We start from the raw sequence: 11523 nt of genomic DNA on the forward strand, positions 1-11523 counted from the left end.
AATTCTTACTCAAATTTGATTAATAAAGTATCTATCTGAAGGGGATTTTAAAAGTATGAATTTAGGTACTAATAGTACACATTTATGTTAAGGATTGAGTGAGATATTGTATTTTCTTTGTGTTTTTCAACTTTGTGACAAAAAATCACGTGATCTTACCGTTCTAAGGAATTATGCAAGCAGCAGTAAGCTCAAGGATAAAGAGTGCAAGTACTGAAAATGAGTGAATCGAGTAAGTCCTTGTATGGCATCTTAAGCATAAGTATCATCATGCCTCTCTGTGCATCATTGTGAGTTGGGTTTTCTTTTCTCAGCAGCGAATCCAGTGTACTCATAATATAGTCTCTTCTAACCTGTTCAGCAGGAGAAATTGTTGATTTCAGGTGCTCCTTATCATTAGTTAGTTCTGGCATAAAAGGAACACTTGGGTGCTCTTCGATTGTAGGCAGCTCAGGGGCTTTTGCAAAGGACGATGCACTAGATGTTGAGCCGCTTCTGCTTGGAGGAGTCGTTGGCTTCTTGGGACGAGGCATTGCTTTATCTGCAAGGGTTGCTTTCTTGTATTGAGTGTTGTGTTAGAGTGGACGATACGCCTGATGCCTGACCGTTTATATAACGATCCTAGAAAACTTTTTTGCGCCCCCTTTTAATATTGAGTTAGGTTAAGCCTTGGTTGCGCAGACCAAGTTGTATGCCTTGCATACAACATCTGCAAATATAAGCCACGGGATACCGATCGCGATACTGTATGCTTCAAAGCAGTCGAGGCAGCTCTAGAACTGACGGTGAGAATGGATATTATGAAAATTTGAATATGAATATGAGTATCGAGGTGGTCGACCGACGAATGAAAAGTGATATCACGTGCAGAGGTACTGGAGCATCTGTTTTGTGTGGTGAGTGGTGACGATGAATGATGATGTCATAGCCAGTCCGTATAAAAACTTGCCACCCACAAGTGTCCAGCTACGCTTCCTACAGTCCTACTAGTACTTCCACTGCCAGTACAATGTCTTACGCCAACGTCGCTAAAGAAAATGCGCCACCTCATTCACAGCAGGTATCTTCCCTCTTTCTGATTTATTACTCTGCGTACTCATCAATCTATTTCTACAGCCAAAACCAGACCCCGCTCTCCTAAACACCGGTCTCCCCACAACATCTGCCATTGCAGACGACACTGCAAAGGTTAACATCGTCCCTCCAAACTTTAAACGCGACCCGGTCACCGTCACTTCCGAGTCCGGACCATATATCGACGAGTCGAGCTCCGAAGGCGACGATAAAAATATCAACGGCAGCGAAAAGCGAAAGCGCCGCAGGGACAGACAACTCCGCAATGCCGAAACGGAGGCTGCCGGATTTTTTGCTGCTGCAAAGGAGCAGCTTCTTCGTCCTGGTGTTGCTGGTGGGTTGATTGGCGTTGGTCAGTAATCGTCTCGCTTTGCTGCGTAAAAGCACATATACTCACTCATGTATGCGTTTGCGTTATAGTAAACGTTGGCTTGCTAGGTTATGCATCGTACGCATTTTACGCGAATCCATCTTTGCGGCGTGATACTCGCGCAATATCAATGGGTGGAATCTCGCTTCTCGCACTCTTTGGATTGGAAGGGTACGCAGTGGAACGATACGCACAAACACCGCGTGGTCGGAAAGAGCGCAAACGCGCGCGTGAAGAGGGTGCAGCTCTCTACCGCCATTCGCGTGAAATCGTCCTCCGTCCGGGAGTTCTGGGGGGACTCGTCGGCCTTGTCAATGTTGGTATCTTGGGTGGCGTAGGCTACGCTGCATATGTAAATTGGGACGCACCCCGTTGGGATAGGCGAGTCGTCAGTGCCGTCAGTGTTGGCCTACTTGGACTTTGGAGTGCAGAAGGTACAGTCGCGGAGAAGTATCGCGAGTCGCATAAATGAATAACGTCCGACCTTTCTGTTTTTATGCGTACTGAGATCCTTCTCAATATTTGAACCAATCCTACTGATCAAAGACAATACTGTATGTGCTAACTGTACCTGTATGCACGAGCAATGAAATTCCATTTTTTTCGGGACAATTATATAGCGCGAAACAAGATGGTATCATTAACGAAATACTTGAAAGCAAAAAGATTGCATGTGCGCAAACACAGTCTCTAGGTAGGAGGGAAATTAGTTGATATCCGACCGACAAACTACTGTATGAGTTGTCTTGGCGTTTTCAACTCTTTCATGCTAATCTGAAAGCCAAAGCCGAGCGAACCTTTAAACTTCTCAACCGATTTAAAGTGGCAAACAAAATATAAAGGAGCTGATATGTCCCCGGATCTTGCGTCTTGTCCGATGGCTCGATACCATTTCTGCCTTGTTGCGCACCAGTGTGAAGCGTATTTCATGAGACATTGCTATATGATCATCTATTGCAGAATATAGGAATATTCAGTGAAAGATGATACCAAACGCCAGCGTCTCTCGAGCTAAGGGTGACGTTCTGTAGTCAGTCGATAAAGGGATTAAGCGGAATTATCCAAGACGCTCCTCGATAACCGTACGAGCATCCACCCAGATTCGGAGAACAAACTGCACTTCGTGAAAGCAAACCTTTAAGCGATATCTTTAAGCAATGTGTTGCACCTTCGGAAGTGTGCTTTTCTACTCGAATTGAATTTGATTGAAGTGAATATTGTGCACAAAACGTAGAAAAAAATCGATGATTTGTCGAAATACACAGGAGCCACGTATTTTATCCGATCATGCGTGCCAAACCCGTGTAATCAATTCACACAGACCTATATCAGACAGAACCGTCAGCCCGGAAAAAATAAGCAATGAAATAACAATTAAGAATAACAAATTAAAATGACGAATGAACCAAGATAATTTGAAGGAAATACAACGTACCAATATCATTCGTGTTGAACATGAAGACACCGTAGACTGCGCCCGCAGTCAATCCGCGAACAGCCCACTTTGTAATTGGCCCAAAAATTGGGAACTTGCGTGGGTGGAGGTAGTCGATACGAATGGATTCGAACTGCATAGAAGAACAGTTAGCATATACGGGTCACAGCATACCGATGCATCGTGTGTCAAAGAAAATTTCGGCATGAAAGAGATGCGCAGTGAAGTAGCAACAGCTGTGAGACGGCATGGTTCCTCGAGTTACGTGCTTCGTTGTTGAGGAAGATGTTATGTTTCAAATGTCCGCTACCGCGCGAAAACCGCGACTGCGGAGTTATCGAAAGTACGCAGATGAGCTAACATTTTCGACACGTCTTCTTCTTCAATGTCAACTCAGCTCGAGACGTATACTTGTGCCGCAGCAACATGCAACAGGGTCGACCGAGCTAGAACTGAAATGAAATCCGCAGGAAAGTTGACGGTAACATAGCCAATACAAAATCTTCCGTAAAGTGCACAACCGCAGTTCACGAACCCGACGATGAACTCGCCGGCGGTCGGTTCCGAAAAAAAAGTTAAGGAGAAATAATACTTACGCCGATATGGCTGTGAATGACCAGCGAGACACCGAGGAGGGCGTCGATAAGTGGGTATTGGCTGCCTGTTGTCACGAATGCGGCACCGGTAATTGGCACAAGAGCTGCGGAGAGGAGACGCTCAAACGCCCAATGGTACGAGCCGTGTGATTTGGATGGAGGAGGGAAGGGTGTCGGGTCGTTTGCGGTGCCTTTGTAGATAGCTGTAATAATGATATGACCAAGTTGGCTGTATTGGTTATATGAAAGGCAGAGTACACGTACGACCACCTGGAACGTATTCATAGGATGCAGGAGATTGTGAAGTCGAGGCTGCAGTACGAGCTAACGACAATAAATAATCAGCGTCACACCTAGAGTGGCAGAATGCAATGGTACATACTTTGGAGATGGCTAACGAGCGAGCGTGCAACCGGGCGACGCAAGCCCATCGAGGGACGAAGTAAAGTGGTAGCTCGCAGCGACATCGTACGCGACAGCTTTTCCAATATTTGTAGTTATTGTCAAGTCAACCTTGTCGCCGTTGTCGACGATGAGCGAAAGTGCACCTCGTTCAGATACTGAGTTAGTGAGTATGGCCCGTGGCCCTTCCGGGACGACCCGATGTCCCGTTTTAGTAAGTAGTTCCAGCTCGCGCCCAATGGGAAAGCGCTCATTACAGAGTTCCACTTGCACACTCGTAAATTCCTCCGTCAAACCACTGTGCTCCGAGTCGGTGCGTTGAGTGAGCAGCGGGACCGTGGTCACATATAAAATCGCCTTAGTAGGGGTACAAAAAGACGTTGTATGCGTAGATTGCTTCCTCTGCTTCAAGCAGCAAACTCTATTCGGAACAAGTCTTTTAGAACAAGCTTCAGAGACAGACGAATCAATATGACCAGCGATAGTCGCGAAGAAGAGAAGCGATGGAACAAAGTGCGTCCGTTATGCGCCTTCTTTTATTTTGAACCATCTCCAAGACATAATCGTGTGTATATTTTAGCTATCTACAACAATGGAATATTTCCATAATCACTTCAAGTCTGAGTGTATGTTGCGGTATCCATTCTGGTAGAAGATCGTGCATCAATATCCATTATTTACACCACAGTTGAGCGCGTATATGAGGTGAGTGTTGAAGTTCGATAGCTACCAGTTGTTTTTACTGCGTCCAGCGCACTGATTTACTTAATAGCTTGCAGATGGGTCTTTCACCAATCAGCGAATGTCTCTGCAAATGTATCTCCGAGAAGCAGATAGCCTCAAGAAACGTTAGTATATACAACAGAGCCACATTATTCAGTAGTATTAATCCTCTGATCCACAGATCTCGAAACGCATCATTCAATAGAAGAGGTCTATTCCGCATTCTCGACACCAGATGGGGAGACTAATCGTATTGGCATAGCGATTCATATTCCCCGAACTCGCGAAAAAGATGCCTTCCTTTGCGGAGAATGACCAGCACCGAAAGTCTCATGAAGGTATTCACGACGGTGCGTCCCTTCCCGTATGCCCACTTTAAAACCTTCATCCCATCCTCGTTTGTTCTGTGTGAACTATTATTGGTTGACAGATGCTATTTACTCTTTTGGATTTGTCTTTTATATGTTTTCATTCACATGTTTGTGTTGCTTTTGGACCGCAGGTCTGGTTAAACTGGGCGCCATCACACGTGAATTTCGAGAGAACCCCACGTCGTATTCCCCGGAACGCATGCGCGAATGTCTTGATTCCTTCAGGTAAGTCAACCTTGCACCAAGTTTCGTCTATTCTATGTCCTCCATTCGACCCATCCGTTGCTTTGTCGTGAATCCTCTTTTCTCCGTTGCCCTGATCGATTAAAGTTCTCATTCCTTTGATCCACAACGCGGATTGCCGTCTTGGCTCGGGGAATTGTTTGAATGTGTACATTGTCCTTCTTCCGTGTCGGACTTCCTTCCACCTCGTTTCATTTTGACGCTCAGTATCCAAAGAAAACATTGAGATTGATCATGCACATAATGATTATTTTTATCCATATAGGGACGTACTCATGAAACACCTAGACGAAGAAGTAGAAGACCTCCGTGGGGAAAATCTAAAGAAATACTGGACGCTGGAAGAACTTGACAAAATCCCTATATGATGCGTGCCGTTCGGCTTTTGATGTACTGGTTAACCGCCTCGTTCGGCATCTGGACGGCACCTTTCTTGTATTTTCTTTACAGATACACGGACTCATAAACTTTAGAGGCGTCAGATTCAAATCGTGTTGCGTCGTATGCTGATGGTGAAGGTCTCTTCCTTTCGGTGACCATATGGATTTAACATCCATGTTGCATATGTATCTGTTACGCGTGTTTGGCCATTCATCATCTTCCATTCTCCCGAGAGTTGCTGCTTCAAACTATGTAGTCCTTGTTAACCCCATTCAACTTTTTTTGCCGAACTTCTTATTTTGTTGTTGCGGTTGCTCTGTGGCGTGCTGTCGTTAAGCTGCTATACATGTGAATATACTTGCTTACTTAACCAAAATTTCTCTGCTGGTTACAAATGTAGGTTTACTTGGCTACACACGCAGCACGAGCGTTCAACATGAAGTCATACATGCATACACCGCGGAAACTAGGGACAAGTGTTGTTCCTGAACCTTTTAAACTTTGTTCCTGTCGAGTAGCATGCAGTGTTACATGTTCCTTCCGCGCCTACCAACCTGCCATGGTGGAACTGCGCAAAGACAAAAATATATTAATGAGGAACGAATATCATTGCAAGATACGCTGGAGATAAGAGTGTGTGGGATATGTAATGGGCTTCTAGGTCAACAGGAATGCTGATCTACGATGAGCGCTACACCGCCATGACGACCTTCGGAATTAGTGCGCAGCAGTTGAAAGTCCAGAATTGCGACGATTGGAAGGGTGGAAAAGAAGGAAGCAAGGATGAAGTGAGATGAAAGTTATGAATCTTGAATATGAACTCAAATGGAAAGCATACTACAATAAGATACAAACACCGATGCCGTGATCTAGCCCAGCTCTCCGAAATTGCGAACACAGAAGAATGGTGGGTCAGAACTTGTACAACGCGCCCAACACCGAAATCGTCGGGCGTAAACGATAAAATCATCAATCACGACCGATAGCCTGGTACCTTTTAGACAGCGACGGGCAAGTCCCGATAAGGCGAAAGCACGTTATGCGCAGCAGGCACAGACCCTGAACAAATTCACTTTTGTCCTCGGGCCCAATCCTTCTCCGCCCGACCGCAAGAAAATCGTCGTCAAAACATTCCTTTTTCTTTTTCCTTTTCCTTCCTTTTTTTAATCATTTTCAGTTCAGAAATCTGACGTGCGACCACTGTAGCTCCAGTCTCCGTGCCGTAGAGGTTCTCTTTTCGGCCCGCCCACTTCGCCTGTGACTGGGTTTGTGTCGCCCTCGAATTCCGGAGGAGGTGGTCTGCGTGCATCAGGGTGGAGCTCCTCGCCCTTAGCAATGCGGGCTTGAATAGAGGCTGCTTCAGCGGCAACGGCTGAATTGGTGGATGCCGCTGCGCGAACGAGCTCCTCGAACTCGCGCTGATCCTTGGGCAGCAATGGTGGCGGCTTTGGACGATTCAATGGCGAGCTGGAGAGAAACCGAATCTGCCTTGCGGTGAATCTGAGTAATGACATGGTGGTCGGAGATAGAGTTGCAGGCGCGGTATCTTGTTGGTCTCGGAAACTCTCGGATATATGAAAGGCTGGATGTATCCAGGCAATACCCGCCTGTCCGTCACTCTGTGTCGGTCAATGTCGGGCCAAGGGGCGCAGGGCGGCGCCGTCGTTCTCGGCCTGGCCACGCGGAGCTCGATTTCTTTTTTTCACTAGACTGTGAGCCCGGAATGATGGGTGCAATCGCGTGCGATAGAGCCGGGATCTGCGGCACCGCACGGGCTGCTTTCTGGGGCTCGGTACCGAGTTTAGGACTCCACGTGAATTGATCGGGTACTGTATACCCACAAAAGGGAAAGAAACCTTAATAAGTGTTCGAATCTGGACGGAGATTCTGTTTAGACACTAAACTAAGGATATAATTGATTGTTGTCAATCCGCAGCACCTCCTTCCAGCCTTTATGTAGTACCAAGCCAAGGCCTATTTTGTTGCGCCAGAACGCTTCTTCCCCTCGACTCCGGCACCGTGCACCTCTCTAATCTCGACGGCTGCCTATCCTTGCTGTCTGCCATCTTACTGTAGCTCCCTTTCCTTGCGCGCATGTCTGGCGCGATTTTCGCTATCAAACTCGATGAATACAAGCCAGATTTAGAGCCAGGACCTTCGTCCCCTTTGCTCCCTCCACAGGTCAGAAAATCAGACAGGGCATGCGATTTTTGTCGCAGACGGAAGACGCGCTGTGATGGCGCGCCGACGCTCAATTCCAAGTGCTCGAACTGCAAAAGAAACCAATGCCCGTGCACCTATCTGTAAGTTTGATATTTATACTATTATATACATACACGACTCTGATAACATTTGCAGAGAAGCCTCAAGGCCAAGAGGACCTCCAAAAGCGTCTGTATAATTTCTTTACTATACATTGCAAACGACTGAATATTTTTAAAGATATGTTACCGCTCTAGAGGATCGTATTGAGCGATTCGAACGGTTGTTCAAAAGGGTATGTTCCCCCTCCGCAACCTGGCGCTTGAACTGGGATTATTGAGCCCATTCGTTTTCACAGCTCCGTCCAGATACCGATTTTACGGATGTGCTTGGACCATCTATACCCAGGGGATCGTGGAAGAACGAGCAAGAAGAGAGTAACAAACCGAGTACCACAGCAGGTTCAAAATCTGGACGGCAGTCAGTCGCGAGCCAACCAATACAACTACCCTCTGCTCCCCTTCTCCCGCGCAACCTGACGGAACGTGAACGGGAGTCTAGTTATTCCTCTGAAGATGAATCTTTTCCGAGTGACGATGATTTCTCGGACGAGGACTGGCCACGACGACGCCTAACTGTCCGCGGCAAGTCCCAGCTATCTCTCTCTGAGACCTCCTCACCCGCTGGTACGGGCACCGGGTCCGGGGATTCGCCTATGCTGGATGAACCTTCTTCTTCAGCTGCAAGAAGTACTTTCGGGCACATTGGTGAAGAAAGTAATATTCGATTTCATGGAAAATCGTCGTTCTTCCCGCTCATTCGCCAGACACGTCGATATATGCGCGCTACAGCTGGCGACGACGGGTTTCACGGTCCGGGAGAGGGTTCTGAAGACGTTTGGTCTGACGCCTACCGACACGGGATTAGTAACATACCCAGGAGTCGTCGCCGAATGTATTGGACCTTCGCACCGGTAAGGAAAAGGGTGTTTCAAGTTCTTCCTTTCGCTAAATGGCTGATAAGCGTTTATTTCGGACTTTGGAATAGTGGGAAGAAGAATGGGAACGCAAGCATTCCCCTCTCGCTTCTAGTTCCTCACCATCCTCACAGTCACAGAAACTGCACAACCTCGTGTTTGACTTCCCTCCCGCGGATCTCACCCTCCCACTCCTCGCACTTTACTTCCATCATACAAACACTATTTTCCCCCTCCTCCACGCCCCGACTTTTTACGCCCAGTTTCGGGATGGGTTACACCTACGAGACGCACAGTTCGCTGGTGTTGTTTGGATGTTATTGGCTATTGCCTCGCGATGGAGTGACGATCGTCGTGTGTTATGGGATGGATGGGGTTCTGAGGCTGGAGGAGAGCTGCCCGAAGTGAAGGAGTCCAGTGAAGAAGTCGAATGGGCTAGTGCAGGCTGGCGATTTTTTCTTAGGAGTCTAGGTGAGTACACGGAAATCGTTTACATTCCTTACCCCTATCTCTTATCGAAAAATTGCTTCTAGACGGCCCCTCGTTTACGGTGAGTTCACTCGACCCACCTTCCTTGTTTGACTTGCAGTTCTGCTCGGTAAGCGATTCGCTAATTTCTCGCTGAGGGTTACTGAAGGGAGGCGAGTTAGCTCGGTGCTATGTTTCTGCGGGGGTCGTCCATTGGGCCAGCAGGTTGGGTGATTATCGGGACCGGACTTAGAAAAGCGATGGACGTTGGTGCACATCGGAAGAAGGTTTATAGTCCTAAGCCGAGCGTTGAGAACGAATTGTGGAAGAGAGCTTTCTGGTGAGACCTAGCACTCCTAGCAACAAGCGGATATTGACTCCGTTTCTTTCACCCAGGATGCTGGTATTATTCGATCGAATAGGAGCCGCGAGTTTGGGCCGGCCATGTTGCGTTCGAGAAGAAGAGTACGTGATTTCGCCGAAATTATGGACTGTGACCGTGCTCATGAAATATGTAGCTTTGACCTAGACCTTCCGCTGGAAGTGGACGATGAGTACTGGATACCCAACGATCCCTCCCAACCGGCTTTTAAGCAACCGCCTGGAAAGCCGTCAATGGTTTCAGGCTTCGTGTCAATGCTCAAGCTTACTCAGATCATGGCACATGCACTGCGAACAATAGTAAGTAAAATTCAGATCTTCGACGATAATTTTGTTTGACTAGCGAGTTTCTAGTACTGCATTGACAAGTCGAAGGTGCTTCTGGGACTCGTTAGCGACGACTGGCAAGAGCAGATCGTTAGCCAACTGAATACTGTTCTAGATGAGTGGGTTGAATCAGTACCTGAACATTGTACGTATGACAATTATTCACATCTTTATCTGTGGATTGACAATAAGTTGTAACGTAGTGCGCTTGTCCAATGGCATAGAAAATGACGTCTTTTCCAATCAATCCGCAACTCTATACACGTCCTACTACCTCGCACTCATTCTCATCTATCGACCATTCAGCCATGCATCTGCGCTCCTTCCGGAACCACAACAAGATGCCCCTGCTCGACCGAACAAGACGTTCCCCTTCCCCGCGGACTCAATCTGTACCAGCGCAGCACATTCTGCAGTCCGTATAATTGATGCACAAATGCGTCGAGGATTGTCAAATATCCCGAACATGGTCAGCGTCGCACATATAGCTGCTGTAACACAATTGATGAGCATGCATGCTGCTCAAGTCACCGCATCTGGCTCGCGAGACGTGGATCCATCCGCAAGGTTAAGAGAACGTGAAAAGTATTTGCAGGACGTAGAGAAATGCATTCGTTGTCTCGAAATGGCAGAGTCTCGCTGGATCATGGCCCGAAGATTCTTGTAAGTCATTATTTCGTCATCCAGTTAGGGCACCGGCTGATTCCGGAGGCGAAACACAGGGCCAGCATTAGGACTTCTCTGCCGGAACCTGGGGCCGAATATGGAATTATGCCCGAAGGGAAGCAGACTGAGCAACCGTATGTTTCACCTCAAGAACCCCTTGAAGCTGTAAGTGCGCCAGTCAGCAGTCCGGGTCTACCGCATGTGCCATCGCAGCCCTGGCCGGCTAGTACCACATCCGCACGTCCGACGTCTCGGATGACTGAGGCAGAGTACGCCCTGACAAGTCATGCAAACTGGAGGTGGTTCCACGAGAACAAGAAATTTGCGCAAGAGCGGTTTGGCGGGATGCACAAGTCGGATCCGCTTCGGCATCATGTGGTCGTTCCGAGTTCCGTTGAGTCCCCGATACCTGTTGTACGGAGTTTGGCCCCAACGCCGTCCGTGCAGAGTACGAGACTTTCGGTACCCGCACCCGTGTCTACGCTTGTTCAGGCAGGAATGAGCATAAACAGCTATAGGCCTGGTTCGCATTCTGACATGAGCCGACGTTTTCCGGTGCAGTTGAACGATCCGCCGCCTTCGGGGCCACCTATCTTGCCTGATCCTCCAATCTCGTCCATTAGTCGTACCGCGCGTGCCTCAACTTCAGGGCAATTTCTCTCAGTCATGACCCCACAGAGCGCGGCGCGAGACGAATATAGCGGCTGGAACACAAACTCGAGACAGCAGCAGCCACAGCAAGCGACGATGCATGTTCCCTCACACCCCTATGCGACCCTGCATCAAACGTCGCAACATGGGTACAGGTAGGTTAGCCCCTTGCAACATTCCTTGCAACGTGCCACTGGTATGACATTTGTGGGCTGATCCATGTGATTGGGTTCTTTGCACAAGACATGTTCGTGATC

The 11523-nt window shown here is 47.9% G+C and overlaps 7 protein-coding genes across 7 annotated transcripts; 4 read left to right on the forward strand and 3 right to left on the reverse strand.

The window, feature by feature from the left end:
* Nucleotides 1-1009: 1009 nt before the first annotated feature.
* On the forward strand, nucleotides 1010-1916 carry FOMMEDRAFT_28328 (uncharacterized protein; the record flags this gene model as incomplete). Its single annotated transcript, XM_007266245.1, has 3 exons — nucleotides 1010-1060; nucleotides 1117-1426; nucleotides 1513-1916. The coding sequence occupies 3 exons, from the start codon at nucleotides 1010-1012 to the stop codon at nucleotides 1914-1916; spliced, it is 765 nt and encodes a 254-aa protein (XP_007266307.1).
* Nucleotides 1917-2729: 813 nt separating this feature from the next.
* On the reverse strand, nucleotides 2730-3760 carry FOMMEDRAFT_85917 (uncharacterized protein; the record flags this gene model as incomplete). The annotated part of the gene is made up of 3 exons (XM_007266246.1): nucleotides 2730-2767; nucleotides 2880-3012; nucleotides 3476-3760. The coding sequence occupies 3 exons, from the start codon at nucleotides 3758-3760 to the stop codon at nucleotides 2730-2732; spliced, it is 456 nt and encodes a 151-aa protein (XP_007266308.1).
* An 805-nt stretch (nucleotides 3761-4565) lies between these two features.
* Nucleotides 4566-5948, forward strand: FOMMEDRAFT_19894 (uncharacterized protein). The gene is made up of 6 exons (XM_007266247.1): nucleotides 4566-4582; nucleotides 4650-4725; nucleotides 4782-4810; nucleotides 4863-4950; nucleotides 5103-5196; nucleotides 5480-5948. The coding sequence occupies exons 2-6, from the start codon at nucleotides 4680-4682 to the stop codon at nucleotides 5580-5582; spliced, it is 360 nt and encodes a 119-aa protein (XP_007266309.1). The 5' UTR covers nucleotides 4566-4582; nucleotides 4650-4679; the 3' UTR covers nucleotides 5583-5948.
* A 348-nt stretch (nucleotides 5949-6296) lies between these two features.
* On the forward strand, nucleotides 6297-6552 carry FOMMEDRAFT_155917 (uncharacterized protein; the record flags this gene model as incomplete). Its single annotated transcript, XM_007266248.1, has 2 exons — nucleotides 6297-6383; nucleotides 6469-6552. The coding sequence occupies 2 exons, from the start codon at nucleotides 6297-6299 to the stop codon at nucleotides 6550-6552; spliced, it is 171 nt and encodes a 56-aa protein (XP_007266310.1).
* A 221-nt stretch (nucleotides 6553-6773) lies between these two features.
* On the reverse strand, nucleotides 6774-7055 carry FOMMEDRAFT_65032 (uncharacterized protein; the record flags this gene model as incomplete). Its single annotated transcript, XM_007266249.2, has 2 exons — nucleotides 6774-6914; nucleotides 6966-7055. Coding segments are annotated over 2 exons (231 nt in total), but the record flags the coding sequence as incomplete, so codon positions are not given.
* Nucleotides 7056-7209: 154 nt separating this feature from the next.
* Nucleotides 7210-7661, reverse strand: FOMMEDRAFT_155919 (uncharacterized protein; the record flags this gene model as incomplete). Its single annotated transcript, XM_007266250.1, has 2 exons — nucleotides 7210-7424; nucleotides 7559-7661. The coding sequence occupies 2 exons, from the start codon at nucleotides 7659-7661 to the stop codon at nucleotides 7210-7212; spliced, it is 318 nt and encodes a 105-aa protein (XP_007266312.1).
* Nucleotides 7662-8928: 1267 nt separating this feature from the next.
* On the forward strand, nucleotides 8929-10616 carry FOMMEDRAFT_84516 (uncharacterized protein; the record flags this gene model as incomplete). Its single annotated transcript, XM_007266251.1, has 7 exons — nucleotides 8929-9148; nucleotides 9250-9371; nucleotides 9424-9581; nucleotides 9638-9706; nucleotides 9760-9922; nucleotides 9977-10094; nucleotides 10153-10616. Coding segments are annotated over 7 exons (1314 nt in total), but the record flags the coding sequence as incomplete, so codon positions are not given.
* Nucleotides 10617-11523: the final 907 nt, after the last annotated feature.

Source organism: Fomitiporia mediterranea (genome assembly GCF_000271605.1).
Source record: "Fomitiporia mediterranea MF3/22 unplaced genomic scaffold FOMMEscaffold_6, whole genome shotgun sequence".
Lineage (NCBI taxonomy): Eukaryota > Fungi > Basidiomycota > Agaricomycetes > Hymenochaetales > Hymenochaetaceae > Fomitiporia > Fomitiporia mediterranea.